The following is a 17,004-nucleotide window of genomic DNA, read 5'->3' on the forward strand; positions in this document are numbered from 1 at the left end:
AAAGTACTATGTAAACTTACATTTGGTTTCTTCGGAGTAAAACCACATTTCCATTGTGGATTGCCCATGTATGTCTCCTTGTGCCTCATGCAGTATAATTCATAGTCAATCTTTTTATCCACTGATCTCCAATTCATTTTTATCAACTCAACAGGCAGTTTTTTCACATTCTCTTCTAGATTGGTGTGTCATTTTTTATGCAAATACATTGCAAATGCGTTTTCTGCAATTTAAAACTAGTTAGATATGCATCATATATTCATGTGTGTCTTTATAATGAAGTATGTAATTAGAGTACTTACTAGGACTTGTGGACTATCACCATACTTTTGTTACATTTTTAGCCCTTTGGTGGAGTGACATGTTGCCAATGATTTCAAGCATTGACATCTTGAAATTGAAGCACATGAGGAAGAAGTGACCATGCTGGAAGATGGTAAAGAAAATCTGTTAACAATTAATAAAAGATTAGTAGTTTGTTTGACCTTAAGTATAATATTTGGTTTGCATAAGACATGATTTACCAGCTGAGCATCACTTATATCTAAGTTTGCAACATTTCCTATCTCAGTGTCCAAGCACTGATCAAAGTCTAGCTATTGTCCAAAATGATGCTTTGCGCAATTTGATGGGCTGTCTAGTTGGAGCTGTAAAAAAATCATTTTTATGTTATACGATGTTATTTATAAAAATCATGCATAATGTAAAAATTTGTGTTGCTTACAAAAGCTTGTGTCGAGAAGAACATACTTTTTGGCTTATCAACCCTTCGATTGAGATCTAACTGGTTTAGTCATAGACAACAAATGTCTAGGAACATACTCTCTGGCTCTCCACTTCTCAAAGTCTGAAATGTGTCTCTGCTCAGGTAGTATCCACCATTAATAAATACATCTTCCCTAGCAAAAGTATAAGTATAAATATTTAAGATAGTTAGGTAAAAGAATTGATATAATAGAGAATGTGATGAGTGTGTTTCATACGTTAAAGGATGTTCTTCAGTTGGATCAAGGAAAACATAATCTGAAATTAGCTTGTCCTTGGGACCAACATTCTTCAGTTGTTCATCATAATTACTTCAGTGTCAGTTTAATACAACTATAGTTTCATTTATAAGTATGTGAGGCATGCTGTTCAGTTTCATTTTACAAACACTACAGTTTCTTTTCATAGACACTACAGTATCAGTTGAATACTACTACAGTTCCCATTAGGCATCATACAATATATATGGTAGACATGCTGGTCAGTTTCAGTTCATAGACACTACAGTTACTTTTCATGAGCACTTCACTATTAGTTGAATATAACTATAGTTTCAGTTGACAACATATAATAAATAAGTATGTGAGGCATGCTTTTCAGTTTCATTTTACAGACACTACAGTTTTTTTCATAAACACTACAGTATCAGTTGAATACTACTTCAGTTCCCATTAGGCATCATACAATATATATGGTAGACATGCTGGTCAATTTTAGTTCATAGATACTGTAGTTACTTTTCATAAGCACTTTAGTATCAGTTGAATACAACTATAGTTACAATTGACAACATATAATAAATAATGTGTAAAAATCAGTGTATATATAAAAGAGTTAAGCATACCTATCAAACAATCCTTCTGGTGTTGTCTCTAGTTCTTCATCATTAGAAATTGTCTGTTCACTATCATCTTGGATATCCCTTGCAATGTTTTGGATTTTAATAGCAAGTGATTGATCTTGTTGTTGGTCTATTGTTGTAGAGACATCTTGTGCTGGTGCAGTTGGAGTAGAGGACAATCCAAGATCAAAACTTGGTGTTAGAATTTGATGTGGTGATAGTGATCTTGCAGGCTGCATTGGGCAATTATTTGTTGTTTGCAAGAGTGCATGTTCAAGGGCACTCACTTCCTCCAGAAAGCTTGGTTGATTAAAAATATCATCATCATCTAATAATCCCTCTTATGGTGGTGGTTGAGATGAGGATACAACATTTACCATTCCAACAATGTTACAAAAGGTTTCCTTTATGATTTCTCCTCCTGTTCTTGTATTCCCTATTTGAGCCATTATTTCACCAAACTCAACAACGGTGTCCGCCATCTTCCTCAAGACAGTAGTAACTTTGGTTAGGGATTCAGTTGACAAATCGTCAGCAACAGCCTCATCATTATATCTAACTATATGCCTCATCATTAGGTGACAAAAGGACAAATTTCCCGAAATGGCCCTTGGCTCGACCACGCACGCCACCACGCGTGGTGGAGGGCGTGGATGGCTACTGGAAATATTCCATGCCCCTCCACACGCGTGTTGGGCTGCGTGGGACGATACTGCTTTGCGGCTTCGTTTGTCTTTTGCTCTGTTTAGCCTCAAATCCCTTTCCAACCTGTAAAATACTTCAAAATCTTTCCTAGAATCGATGTTAGAAGATTTTGATGACATCCGAGCTAAAATGCACGATATTGTTATGATCGAATGGCAAAACGTTACACTTCTATTCCATTTTAAACCCTTTTTATGTACTATTCTTGGTGCTTATCAAAGTTTTCACACTTAAACCTTGCTTGTTCTCAAGCAAGCATACTTTTCTAAACTCTAATCATATAAGCACCAGGAATAGTATGAACTCTCATCGGTTGATCAATCAAGTAATGTGCGGGCAGTTAGAATGGAGTGAATGAAATCCTCTACACTATCCACCAAGACCGCTAAGCTTATGTCATTTAAACATAAGGAATATGCCAAGGAAGTTGGAGTCTCAAAAGATAGATTTGTAAGAAAGAAAATTATATTCACACATCTTCAAGCATGCATTCAATCGGAGTTCACCTTTCATTTTTTAGGGGCCTAGAAAGCCGATCCCACTAGTGGGAACGATGCGCTCACCCTAGCCGAATTTCCAATCGTACGCCAAAGCCCCTTTACATAATATAAATGAGGGTATGGACATGGACCGCTCATCGCCATGGCTTGGGCGATCACCTATTTTCTCACTTCCTAGGATAACGTCATCAGGCGACCCGACTTCACATGGAGCCCCATGTTTCTTCGAAGACAGTGCAATGGGTGCCTGAATCCTAGCGAAGCAGCTCACCTCCTCTATATTTTTCTCATCTTTCAGGATTTCTTCGGGGTAACCAACTTCACATGGATCTCCATGCTTTTTCGAAGACGGTGCAATGGTTACCCCGTATCCAGACTAGATGGCTCGCCTCGTGTTTTCATCTCTAGGAATGGCCTTTGCCTTTTTCTACTCTTTCACCATGTCAACCCCTCATGCCTTTTTCTAGGGAGTAGGGATTTTTTTACTCAAAGCTCACTTTAAGGCTCACTTTTTGCCCCAAGTCCTACTAAGATTAGTTCAATTTCCGGGATTCGCTGAGCTTATCTTTCTCAAACTAAGGGGGTACGCACTCCCACTTCGAGAGATCCTTGACTCAGGTCCCACAAAAATGATAGGTGAATATCATGCAATCACACAGAGATATTGACAATGTAAGATAAAAAACTTCAAATTAGGTGCAATTTGTACTTGCAAGGCATATTTCAAATATTAACTTTGACACGAGATTAGGAGCCCTCCTGGATAGTATTGACAATAACATTCCCTCTTAATTCCTAAGCCCTATTACTCGATCAGTCAACTAATTCAAGCAAGGTGATACCCATCATTTCCACACTTAAAAGATAACATCGTCCTCGATGTTTCCATAAGGATCGGCGGACAAGGGAATAGGGTTCAAAGGGTTTCTACAAACGCCCCTTTTCCACACTTAAAACTGTGAACTGGGCTAAAGCAATTCTAATATAAATAAAATCACATCCGACACAACAAGGTCATGCAACTCTTCATATATGCATCAAAGAAATATAGCAATCAAAATCAAACAGGGCATCTAAAAGGGATAAAAGAAATACTCACAGGGTGCATCCCTATTAAAAATATGTGCAATCCGAACTTGCCCTTCAAAACTTGGTTAGAATAAAGGTAAAGAAATAAATGAAGAATTTAGATTCTACCTTTCAAAATTGGTACTCTTGGATGGAGGTGGAGTGGTCTCTTTTTCTCCTTATGCGTGGGTTGCCTCCCACGAGCGCCACGTTTAACGTCTTTAGCTAGACGAAACGTGCAAAACGAGATATAAACAGTAATATAACCAAAAATATAAACAAAAATAAAAGGATTGTCCACAGTCATAGTTTTGAATCATCGAACACAATTCATCATCATTTTTCTTTTATGTGCTCTCCCTCTCTTCATATCTTCTTGATGGCCTTGACTTCTCTTGCAATCTCTTCCAGCTTTTGCATTTTCTCCAAGTGCAGCTGATACTGAAAGTTCTTGAGGGATCTCCAATCTGTGACTGGGGTGAACCAATTCGGAATGTTGAAGCTTGCATGGTGGGAAGTTTGTTCCTCAGTTTGTGGTGGAGGTACTGATAGTGCAGGCTCGCAGGGTGGTGGAGAGTACATTGATGAGTCCACAGGTGAATATATCTCATGGGAATATGGGGAAAGAAATGACATCGGCGAGGGTGTAAATCCGGAAGATGTCATCGGCGTGTCAGAATGATCTCCCGCCATCTCGTTGTCTTCCCTTGTTCGCGCTAGATATCTCATATTAAGCTTCGCAACGTCCTCGGGAGATAAGGGAATGATGTGTGCTCCCTGCAACCTATGTTCGAACCAATGTATCTTCATCTGGTGACCCAAAGAAACACACAATCTGGTTACCAACGGGCCTATAAAGATTGCCCTAGTTGACTCTTGTTGTTGGGCAATGAGCAAATTTTTGCATATTAAGCTCATATTCACCGAGCTGCCTGTGTCTATACTCCATAACATGAATAATTCTGTCTTGGAGACTCGATCATAAGTCTCCGGCCTTCCTTCCCAAGAATGCGCAATTACCTTCCACAAAACTCTTAAGTCCTCCCTCACAATGTGAGACACTCTCACTCTTGACCCAACCCAATCAATACCCGGCCTTGCAACAATCATCGACCAATATTTCCTCTGGGCATCTCTATCTTCGAAGTCATGTTTCAGCCTTCGATACCAGATCTTTGATTGGTCGCCTTCTTCATAGAATCCTAAGAGAACTCCCAAGTAATTAGCCGAAATATGATAGTCTTGGTTAAAGAGCCGAAACTTGATCGTTGGGCTATAGAGGTCTCTGGTCACTCCCTCAATATGCAGACTCGCGATAAATTCGTGGACCAAGGGAATGAAGGTATCTTGCCTCCAGCTCAACAGATGATTCCAATAAGGCTCATGGATCAACCTTTCCAGCCCGTATTTGCACTCAAATTCTTCTAGAACGGTTAAGTCAATGTACTTCCACTGCACTATCGGGAAGTTAAGTAGCTGCCTATATCGACCCAACATAGTCGGTGTCATCAACAGAATTTGGTTCCCTGTTGGCACTTCAATGTAGTTAGTTCTTGTGTTCCTTGTGTTGTTTTCCTCCTCAGGTGCTTTTCCTTTTCGGAGCCTCTGAGCTATTTGTTGTGCAAGTGCAGTTGGGGAAGACATTTTCCTCTAATATAAACAAGCAAAACACCATACAAGGAAAACATTTTCCACTTTCAATATAAATGTGAACAATATTGCACTTTAAAGAAAAGATCATATAATCTCATTGCATGCAACATCATCTTGGCGTTTCATCAACAATTCTATCATACACATACATTAGCTCATTCTATTCCATATTCAACCCATATTCAAAAAGTCAACAAAATGGTCAACTTCATCTTCTTCCTCAAGACTAGCTTGAGGTTGAAAAATGGAGAAAACATAAAAGTTCAAATTGGACCAAATAACATGTTGGGTATGGTAATGTGGTACCTAATGAGTAGGAAAGTTGCAAACTTTACCAACCATGCCTCATATATCATCATAGATCTCATCATAACAAGAAAACATTCAAGGCATATGGGTTTCGAAATCTTGATATCATTAGGTGGAAAAGGATGGAATACTTGTCATATATGGGCAATGTAAGCTACATACAAGTCTAAGAAGTCATATAATAGCAAGATATTTCAAGAAAAGCATCTATCATCAAAGACCCATTCATATGCTTCAAAGAGATTTATAGTTCTAGCATTTAAGCACTTAAGAGTAAAAGAGGAAGAAATTTACCTTTGGAAAGATTTTAAGAGAAGAAAAAGACTAGAAGATCTTGCAAGGAAATGCTTTTTGATGAAGTTTTTTCAGCTTAAGAGTGATATTAGCTCGTGGTGGTGAAGAAATGGGGTAGGGAAGGGTTTTAAACTACTTCGCGCGAAATTTCCGCGAAAAATCTGGTGCCCGCCCACGCACGTCACCACGCGTGGTGGTGGGCGTGGCAACTCACTGGTTTGTTCCCACGCCTGCTCACACGCGTGGTAGTAGGCGTGGAAGGCGTGATGTGCAAAATTTTACCTTGATTTTCCTTCATTCCTTTGCTAATGCTGATGTTTGTCGATCGATTGTGGGCAATTCGTGACTCTCGGGTTGATGATCTGTACTTGTTAGCTCAACCGAGGTTATAGAAACATTATTGAAATAATGATAAAGAAGAGTATATTATGGATAATAAGAAAAACTTAAAGGAATGTAAGATAACATTGGGACTACCTACCAAGTGCGCCATGGTTTAACGTCTCCTGGCCAGATGTAGTATGTCCTATCCTTCGAGGCATACTGACTTAGGAACCTTACCAAGCGTCCCGTGAACTTTAGCTTCAAGGTATGTCCCAAGATGGGTAACATCCTTGAATTCCCACAAAAATAAAGGAAGAACATTATGCATTAATGAAAGATTTTTAGACTCAAACACCCTCCTTAATTCTTCTAGGATGGTGTGCACTTCCTTTTCCTCGTCCTCTCCTTTTTTTCTAAAGATATATTCATTTGTAGTACTTGCTTCATACCATATCTCATCACTCCCATTTTCATTTTCGCATGTAGTCAAGTCTCTCCACTCAACTTCCTCAACTATGTCAAAAGTGAATATCCCTTCATTTTCTACCATATCTTCCTCACAGTTTCTTTCCTCTTCTTCCCATTCTACTTGGTTAGAAAAATTACTCTCACTCTCACACGAGTAGAATGAAGCATCGTCCCCCTCACTCATCAATTCAATGTCACCCAAGTCAAAGGATTCTTCTTCTAAAAATTTAAAACAATCATATTCATCTTTAAACAAAAGAGAATCCTTATAATCATAAATCAATATATCACAATTTTCTACGGAGTCATCCTCCCGAAATTTAAAGCAATAATAATCATATGTAAGGGAAATATTAACGCAAAGGGAGTCATCCACGCAAGTGTCAAGAGTGTTTTCAATAAGAGCATAAGGATTTTCAAGAATATTAATGCAAGAATGATTAAGAATTTTACCACATACTTGTTCTTCGTCTTCCCACACTACTTCGATATCTTCTTCCTCACTCTCCATCTCTGCCTCTTTTGGATCCTCCAATTCAAAAATTGGGACTTTTTCAAGCACCGGGGTATAACATTCCTCTTTCTTTTCGACATCCACCTTCCTTCTAACATTTTGTTTTTCACTTTCTCGTACAATCCTTGAATTGGCTTCCAAAGTCAAGATATCACCTATGATGGTGGAGTTAGCACGTGATTCATTAATTTTTATGAGCTCCTCCATCATGGTTAGCATCTTTGTTTCAACCTCTTCTAATGGAAGTCCTTCCTCTCAGAGGGTAGCAAGATAGTCTTTCAATCCGCTCTTGATTTCGTCTTTTAAATTAGCCGTATCCTCCTTGGCCATCCTCGTGAATGCTTCTATTTTTTCTCTTAGAATTTCAATTTTGTCCTTGGCCGGTGGGATATAATCATAAGGATTAGATGGGGTAAAATATTGGTTGGAAGGTGGTGTTTCAAAGAAATGTGAAGTATTGTTTCCTTTATGAAATTGTGATGGAGGTGGGTAGTGGGTATTTAGGTGGGAATTGGGGAACGAATTTGGCTCGTGAGTATATCTTGGATCAATTTGTTTCATCATTTGCACAAGCTTACTCTCAATATTTTGGGATATTTCTCTAGAGTTCAACGAGTCATTTTCTTGAGAATTGGGTGATTGTGAAGGGTAGTAATTTTCTTGGAAAGGTGGAGGTGGTGTTTCGTATGGGTGTGGATAATGATTGTATGTATGAAATGGATAAAGATAGGGAAGTGGTAAATGGTGGTGTGGAATTGGGTAAGGATTTGGAGGCGGGTAGTGATATGTTGGTGGACGGTAAGTATAAGTGGAATGGGGTTAGTAGGGATATGGTTGTGATAGAGGATTTCTATAAGATGGTCATCTATGATGTGGGTAACCACGGGGATTCATTTGAGCAAACGTTTGTAAGCTTCAATTGATTTGATGAAGAAAATTTCATGTGCAAAGCTTAACAAACAACAAACAATTCGCAACTAGAAGTAGTTGCAAGTGAGTAGCAAAATATTCAAAGATAGTATACTCACTTCCTCAATCAAATAAACAAAAATAAGAAAATAAAACAAACAAAAAGAAAGAAAGCAATTCAAGAACTCTTTCAAATCTACTTCAAAGATGTCAACACAATTCAAGAACCGTTTGCCATCCCTGACAACGGCGCCATTTTGACAGGTTGTTTGTCTAGGGTGAGGTGGGTGTGTGATGAAAGGTGTTAAAACGAAGAGTCAAGACTCCCCGAGTGTCGTGTCTCTCAAGGATGACAAATTAGAACGAATGTGTGTGTTGGCATTTAAGAAGTTGAAAGGGAAGAGTTGCAAGGATTACTAAGGGTAGGATTCATTTGTAAGTAAATGGAAGGTTGAAAGTGGTTGTGTAAAAGGAATGGAAAGGCGGAGATTGGGGCTTTAGGCTTCTTCCCTACGTGGTCTACCGTTGTATGGTCTTGCGAGCAAATGACGTTTTAACACCACGTAATTTTTGGACCTTATTAGTTTTAAGATAGGACTGCTTCGAGGACGAAGCTTTCTTTTATGGCGGGTAGATTGTGATACTCGGTATTTTTAGTTAGTATTATTTATTATTTTTGAAATGAATATAAATAAAATTTATTATTATATAATTTATAATTATATTAATTTATGATCATACTATTTTATGAGACCCAAAATTATTTGAGACTAGTGAACTAATCTACTATTATTTTATTCCTAAACTTAATATAATAACCAATTCCTAATTATATACATATAAGTTATGTATGTATATATGCTAATGTATATATTTATATGTTAATATATGTTAATGTATGCTAATAGCTGCTAATGTAGTACAGTACGTATATATATGTTAGGCAAAAACTTGTGTGAGACCGTCTCACCATGAGACGAGACCGTCTCACCATGAGACGAGACCGGTCGGGTCGGGTCAAGATGCAAATGTAACACTTATATGCACAAATGCCATACTTATATGTTCAAATGTAATACTAATCAAGAATAAAAAATTTGTTACTTATTAGGGTAAATGTAATACTTTTAAGGGAAAATACAATACTTTTACATTTCGATTTAAAAGTATTACATTTTTCCTCAAAAGTATTATATTTGCCCTTATAAGTGAGAGGTACTTGTCAACATTACTTATTATGAAAAATGTATTACTTTTTCTCTTATAAGTAACAAAAATTGTATTTTTGAGTAGTGTTATATTTGAGCATATAAGTGTGAGATTTGCACATATAAGTATGACATTTGCATGGTGCTTTGACCCGACCCGACCCGTCTCACGAATAAGGATCCGTAAGACGGTCTCACACAAGTGTGACCCTATATGTTAATATATCTACTATTATATATGTTAATATATATATATTTAAGTTTTCTTATTTTTGAACTCTAAAGCCACAAGTATTCACCTATGAACTTAAATCTATTTTAATTTGACCCAAATCAAAATAAGACTCCACTGAAAGTTATACCGCAAAATGGCCACTTTAGATGTCATTTAAGCCAAAATTTCCAACAAATTCCCACATGAACACAATTGATTTTAGACTAAGATTCACAATGCAAGATGAACCGTGGTATAATTAGCCGAAAGAATCCGCCATTCTTGTTTTGCTAGGAGTCCATAATAAGTGTCTCCAGGTCCTTAGAGCCCATTGCATCATCTATCTTATTGATTTTCTCCTCTTGACAGTATAGAGTAATAAAACCATGCAAAATACAAATTGAGAGTTAAACTACAATATAAAGCAATGCTTTGTGATGGAGGTGACTCGATCAAGGAGTTTAGGGCTCAGTGAAGATTATAGCAATGCATTACCGTTGAAAACGAATTGAACATCGGTTGATAAAACATATTGAGAATAATACTAGTGATAAAATAAAGAATATAACCTGAAAATGTATCTCCAAAAATGAAAGACAAGACCTTTTTCTAGCCTGTTGTTCAATCAAATTCAACTATAATATAGTGTGTAGTAGCAGATGTGTTTCTATCAGCCATAAATATAACCTTCCTCCATGACCCTTCATTGCTTTCTGCCCAAACGAATACTGTAAAATTAACAAACTTAACTAAATTGTTCCAAAGGTTTCGCACTGTTAACGAATGTTGCACTTTTGTTAAAATCCTCGAGCACTAGAATTCTCACTGCCTCCAAGCCATTTTGTAATGTAAAATCAAGCTGAAAAGAACATAATTAACATGAGTAAATTTTGTTGTGCCTTTAATGGCAGAGATGTTGATCACGTACCTCTGCACGTTCTTCTCTATTAAATGGCCGGAGAACATAACTTGCAGGATCCATTCTCCCTGGGGGCCTTCCAATTCCTAACCCAGAAAACAAGTAAAACATATATAAATAAAGCAACTCCAATATAGTGCAAAACAAGTAAAAACTAACACTATCTTATAAGTACCTATTCTTAAACGAGGAAAATCACGGCTACCTTTGAGGCGATCGATAACACTCCTCATCCTTAAACAGGGAAAACAGTGCAATCAGATTGGGAATGCACATATGCATCCATAACTGTAGTTTCAGAAACCAATGATGGAAAAAGAGTTCTAGTTTTTTCAAGGGAATATGTATAGTCTAAATATATCTGGTCTTTTTATTTCTAGTATATATTCAGGAAATGAAAGAAGGTTAAGCTTCATTATATTAAAACTCCTCCAGATTTCCCCCAATCAAAATTAAAGGCACAAAATGAAAGAGGGATGAGTGTACTGAATCAGATACAGGTCGAGTTGGAAAAACAGCAATGCAAATCCATAAAATTCACAACCCATACTAATAAGAAATTATAGGGCAAACATAAATACAAGTGGACAGATAAATGAGCATATGCACTGTATGCCTTAATTGAGGCAAACACTTAAACCAGAAATTACCCATTGTGTCCTCCATGTCCACCTTTAGGCAATAACCGCAACTTTGCAAAAGGCAAATCCATGTCATCAAAAATCTGAAAGAGATGAATAGAATTAGTTAAAAAGAATTATAGTCTCTACACTCAAGCTTCAATAAATATTTTACCACAAGAACTTGCTTCAGTGGAATCTTGTAATATGAAACAATTGCTCCAACCTGTTAAAAACCAAAATTCTCAGTCACATATTCTGAAGAAAAGTAGAGCAGAACAAAGATACGCGGTGAAGAGTGAACTTACAGACTCACCGCTCAAATTCATAAAAGTCTGGGGTTTAGCAAGTATGACCGGAACCTCTCCAATAAAACCTGGATAAACATAACCAAAACCACGAAAGGAAATGCATCATAAGAACAAAAATAGCCTTTTTCTTCTTACACTTTTAAAATTTAATTATTAGGGCATATTGTTATTAATCAAAACTAGCTAAATTGGGAGAAATACTAGGGTTCTTTTTGGCAGTGGGGCATATTGAAGAAACAATGAATATGATCCTGTAAGTTTGGGTTACCGAAAATACAATAAGATAGATTAGCATAGCAGCAGGCAAATTATTCTATGGACCCTGATTTAAAATAACCTTCAAATATGTAGTTGAAGTTGACATATTCTGTGCGGTTAACAGTTTGTAAATAAACTGAAGACACGTAAGAGTAACTACAGACACATAATATGTTCTTTATATTGTGTCTACAGTTCATGTGTCTATAGTTACCATGTTAGGTGCCTTAATATATTTACAGACATAAATTGTTAATATATTAAGTGTAGACACATAATTTTATTTTTTTTTAGATCATGGACAGTAGTCCATGGTATAACAATTGATAGGAGCAAAAGTAAACATGCATTATTCAAATTAGTTCAGAAAGCTAGAAGTATTACAGAAGAAACAGATTAGAAGTAACCTTTCCCAAAGAGGGCTTTGAAGGAAACACTGCTCATTGATATCCCTTCGGCTTCAGCTATTGTATCCACCATCTCAAAACCAACCTGTATTAATCAAGGAAAATTAATTATCCAACACATCTCTCAGTTTCTAGCCTCTAGGCTGGGAAAGGGGTTCTAGGTTACCAACATTGTGGCGAGTGCAGTTGAACCGTTTGCCGGGATTTCCGAGGCCAACTATCAGCCAAGGCTGGGGCTTTGGCTTCGGTTTCTCCTGTTTGGGATCCATTGATGCAGGTTTCTCGGTAGACATTGAATGCCAAAATTGATGAGTGATGATTCCGGTAGGACTGCAGTTCAACCCTGTTAAGTAGGAGGAGCAAAACAGGATTTTGGCCCAGGGGGCGGAGGGGGTGGGGGAGAAGAGACGGCGACCCAGGCGGAGAAGGGAGGTCGCCGTTGATGCGGCGGCTAAATTCATTACGGAGGACCTTCTCGTCAAAAAGTTGGGGCGGGGCTGGAAATCCGATTTGACTTTGGACATTAATGATCAGCTAAGCATTCAAGGGAATGGAGAGTACGGCGACGTTTCAGTTCCTGATTGTAGAAATATCGTGCAAAACGCCGTTGCCGGGGATCGAACCCGGGTCACCTGCGTGACAGGCGGGAATACTCACCACTATACTACAACGCCTCGAGTGCTTCTTGATATACAATTAATATAAATATAATATACACAGTTCCTGATTGACGAAATATCGTGCAAAACGCCGTTGCCGGGGATCGAACCCGGGTCACCCGCGTGACAGGCGGGAATACTCACCACTATACTACAACGACTCGAGTGCTTACTGATATACAATTAATATAAATATAATAGATACAGTTCCTGATAGACGAAGAATTGTACAAAACGCCGTTGCCGGGGATCGAACCCGGGTCACCCGCGTGACAGGCGGGAATACTCACCACTATACTACAACGACTTGAGTGCTCTTTGATATACAATTAATATATATAAAAATTAATAAAAATATCATAAGAAATGCTAATTCAAGTTCTGAATAAGTTGCTTAACATCGACCGAGAGATTCTGTCTTGGTTTCATTTTAAGAAATCATTTTGGTAGTTCAAAAATTTGATGTGGAATTTCTACAACACTTTACTTGTTGTGCCCTTAACTTTACCTCATTACACAAAATACAACATAACTTTTCATTTGAGTTAATATTAGATGTAACTTTTATTTTTAATCACTTTTTAGATTTAATTCTTGAAAAAGAATTTATTATATTTAGGACGTCTCTATTAATGATTTTTTTCTTTTTTTCAAGTTTTTCTTTCTTAGGTGTAAGAGAGAGGGTGAGATGGATGAGAGAGAATATTTTTGGTTATTTTGCATAGTTTGTTGTAGGTCCCATTTTCTTTTTTTAATGTGCATTAGTGCGCAATCCGCTAGGCATGTAAAAGTTGATTTTCTTTTTTATCAACAACTTTTTTTCCTCATTTTTTCCCCTCTTCTCTCTCCTATGTGGCAAAACAAATTTGACAAAAACCTTTGGCCGATTGGATTGCTCTTAGAAAATGCAAAGGTAATAATAATTTGTTGTTCTCAACTATCTCTATATGTTGTCTATTGGATTATTTTTTTACCACTAAATTGGTGAGTGCCCAAGATTCATTTAAATAATATGTGGCCATGTTTATTAGGTTTCTAGATTTAAATGGGGTAGCTCTTAAGCTGGAATAGATAGATTTAAATTGTCTTGTCTCTTTCTTATCCCCTTTGACTTTAAGAATGTTATATAAGTTTCAATCCTGACTCTTGGTGCACAATGGTGGAGATTATTGTGTTAACTTTGGGGGTGATGCCATTGTTGTGAACATGAACTAGTAGTGGCAAATTCACTTCTAGTGTAGTGGTTACTCTACAGTACAACATTTCTTTATTTTCACGTTATCAACTTTATTTTCCCAACAATCTAGAATTGAATTTTAGCGCTGATAATAGTGAATTTGATATTATGATATCTTGTTCAACCTTGGTAAATGAAAATTGAAACTAGCCAAAGATGGAGTGCATTACAATTTTCGAAATTCATATCCCATGTTATGTTTGTTTTAGCAAATGTAGGAGAAACAATGTATAAACATCAACATAAACAGTCCTAGAGGACATTAGTTTGTGGGAACGAACATATAAGATTCTGCATAATTTTCATTATGCATGTATGGTATGAAGCATTACCATTTCTCTATTTTCTTGTTTCGCAAAACACAATAGTAAGACGATCATAATGGTAAGATGAGTATTACATTTATTTGCTTAGTAGGTTTTACACACGCATTGCGCGACTGATTTAATATACAATGTTTGTATTTAAATAAGTGATTGAAAAAAAAAAGTGATAGAGAAGGGACAAAATCATATTTTTGACATATCTCTTTCACTTATATCCGGGAGAAATCTAAACTAAAGGGAGTCAATGATGCACACTACCTTCAATCTGATTCGCCCAACCAAAAAAAAAAACACTTGAAGGCTCAGCAAATTCCCTAACCCTAGAGGATTAATCCTGAAATCTGGTTTGTATGAAGTTGCAATTGTACTAAACTTTTTGCATTTGACATAATATAGGAGATTGAACCAGAAACATTGTTGTTACTAAGTAGAAGCCACCACTTATCGTGATGGAATTAGTTGAAGAGGTAAGTAGTACGGACCAATTAAATGTCTTAGGAATCAAATATCTTGGCTCGTGAGGCTCAACCGATTTCTACCTCTCGCTCGTCTACTCCACAAGATTGATGAAGTCACAGTAGATGCTAGCCAATTAGATGCAATTGGTGAATTCAACATCAAAGAATCAATTTCAAGATTGAATGAGTTTGACAGTTGCATCGATTATAGTGGAGTAAGTGTTCTTGTTGTACATAATGTTGGTTTTCTTGCTCCATGGCAATCTATATGTGGATTAAAGCTAGGTTTATGTAGCAAAAGCTTCATGAAATCATAAAATCATGAAAATTTTATCTTTATTATATAGTTCTTTAGCTCTAATATGAGGATTTGTTTTTAACATTTCGAGTGGGGTGGGGTCTTTTGGATCAAGAAAGTTTAACTTGTTTCATCAAATTCTTCATTTTACTGCTGGTAATAATTAAATATGCGAACCCCAAAAACAAGGTGATTCATTGAAGCTTTTGCGTTCTTGATGCATTAATTTCACTACAAAAATGGTAACAATTGGTAAATGAGTTAATTCCAGCAATGGTCCTCCAACTATGTTGATTTTTCAAAATTAGTCCTCGACTTTTAATTTGGACAATTTAGGTCCCTTGAGTTTCAAATTATTTCCAATGTTGGTCCTTTCGTCAAATTTTGATTAAATTGAGGTTAAATAAAGGGGTAAAATTGTCTGTTCACATGTTTAGTGTATTATTACTCGTATTTCTCCTATCATATACGTTGTATATATGAATATAATCTCAGTCGAAGTCTCAATCGAAGCCATATAATCTCATTCGATGTCTCTTCGACTGATATTATATTCATATATATAGCGTATAGGACAGAAGAAATACGAGTATACAAGTAAACGGACAATTTTACCCCTTGATTTGACCTCAATTTAACCAAAATTTGACGAAAGGACCAACATTGGAAAGAATTTGAAAGTCAAGGAACCTAAATTGTCCAAATTAAAAGTCGGGGACTAATTTTGGAAAATTAACATAGTCGGAGGACCATTGCTGGAATTAACTCATTGGTAAATCAAAAGGTGATGTTTAATTGATCAAATTGATTGTATGCAGACTACAAACCAGTGTTTAGAGAATTTTTGGCAACTCATTCAGGGTTGGAATTCTTACATTGCAGCTGAATTTCAAGAAAAAAATGTGGTAACTTTTTGTTAATTTGTTTTGTGTCTCTCAATTTGTTTGATTTTCTCCTTTTTTGAAGGTTCATTTAATTTGCCCCTTTTTCTAATGTTCTAATAAATGACACTGACAGGATAATCGGACAAAGTACTGGATCTGACCCGAAGCACATTTGGATTGACCCAAAATAGTTAAAGAAATCAACTTTGTTAGTTGATAAGGATCAAGAGTGAAGCAGGAAGAGGTGGAACGGTTCTTAAAGTCCAATGCATTACCGCCTCAACAAAGGGCAGTTACGGATGATAGCGCACAACAATTATTGAGGAGTTTTGACACTTATGGAAGGGAGTCATTACACTTATTAGGAGGCCGTTAGTGCCCATAATTGTAGTCGTTACCATTGTACAGTATAAAAATTGAGCCCATGTAACAAATGGGGTGGCACACTTGGAAACTTTGTACTAAGGTGATAACAACACAATTTATCTCTGTTCACTTATAAACAAATATTTCCGGTAACATATTTACCACCATTAGTGCTCTCTTTTAGAGCTTGAGATCAACGTCGATGGTTCTCCTAGCCTGAACATCAACAACAATGGTAGTGATGACATGGATTCTGGACAAACAAACTCAAGTGACCTCCGGGACCAACTCAACAACAACCTTGAGGGTGATCTTCGTGACCAACTCAACAACAATTCGTGGTGGAGGGCAGCAAGAACCCAGGGCATAGGTACCACCTGCGGATCTCCAAGCGATGGCTCATGTCATTCAACAGACAGCGACGACTCTAACCCAATTGGTAGCAAGAATTCAAGGTCAAGTGCCCCGGGCGTTCGCTCAGGAGGATGA

General features: G+C 37.0%; 1 protein-coding gene and 3 non-coding genes across 4 annotated transcripts; all 4 read right to left on the reverse strand.

Annotated features, from left to right (window-relative positions):
- Positions 1–10,240: 10,240 nt before the first annotated feature.
- On the reverse strand, positions 10,241–12,801 carry LOC116009547 (peptidyl-tRNA hydrolase, mitochondrial-like). The gene is made up of 8 exons (XM_031248760.1): positions 12,458–12,801; positions 12,288–12,372; positions 11,620–11,687; positions 11,487–11,537; positions 11,342–11,415; positions 10,867–10,925; positions 10,701–10,777; positions 10,241–10,631 (listed from the first exon to the last, which is right to left on the reverse strand). Exons 1-8 carry the CDS (start codon positions 12,746–12,748, stop codon positions 10,518–10,520), a joined length of 819 nt encoding a protein of 272 aa, XP_031104620.1. The 5' UTR covers positions 12,749–12,801; the 3' UTR covers positions 10,241–10,517.
- Positions 12,802–12,889: 88 nt separating this feature from the next.
- On the reverse strand, positions 12,890–12,961 carry TRNAD-GUC. The gene has a single exon. It is a non-coding gene; the product is annotated as a tRNA-Asp (tRNA).
- A 74-nt stretch (positions 12,962–13,035) lies between these two features.
- Positions 13,036–13,107, reverse strand: TRNAD-GUC. The gene has a single exon. It is a non-coding gene; the product is annotated as a tRNA-Asp (tRNA).
- Positions 13,108–13,181: 74 nt separating this feature from the next.
- TRNAD-GUC lies at positions 13,182–13,253 on the reverse strand. The gene has a single exon. It is a non-coding gene; the product is annotated as a tRNA-Asp (tRNA).
- Between the last annotated feature and the right edge of the window lie 3,751 nt (positions 13,254–17,004).

Source organism: Ipomoea triloba, chromosome 2 (assembly GCF_003576645.1).
Source record: "Ipomoea triloba cultivar NCNSP0323 chromosome 2, ASM357664v1".
Lineage (NCBI taxonomy): Eukaryota > Viridiplantae > Streptophyta > Magnoliopsida > Solanales > Convolvulaceae > Ipomoea > Ipomoea triloba.

Bases quoted from the DNA above. Each gene is read 5' to 3' on its own strand.
- LOC116009547 (XM_031248760.1), bottom strand. From the start codon at position 12,748: ATGAATTTAGCCGCCGCATCAACGGCGACCTCCCTTCTCCGCCTGGGT. The intron at 11,538-11,619 runs GTAAGTTCACTC...GGTTTTTAACAG, and splicing joins TGAATTTGAGCGGTGAGTCT to GTTGGAGCAATTGTTTCATA. The intron at 11,416-11,486 runs GTAAAATATTTA...CATCTCTTTCAG, and splicing joins CACTGAAGCAAGTTCTTGTG to ATTTTTGATGACATGGATTT.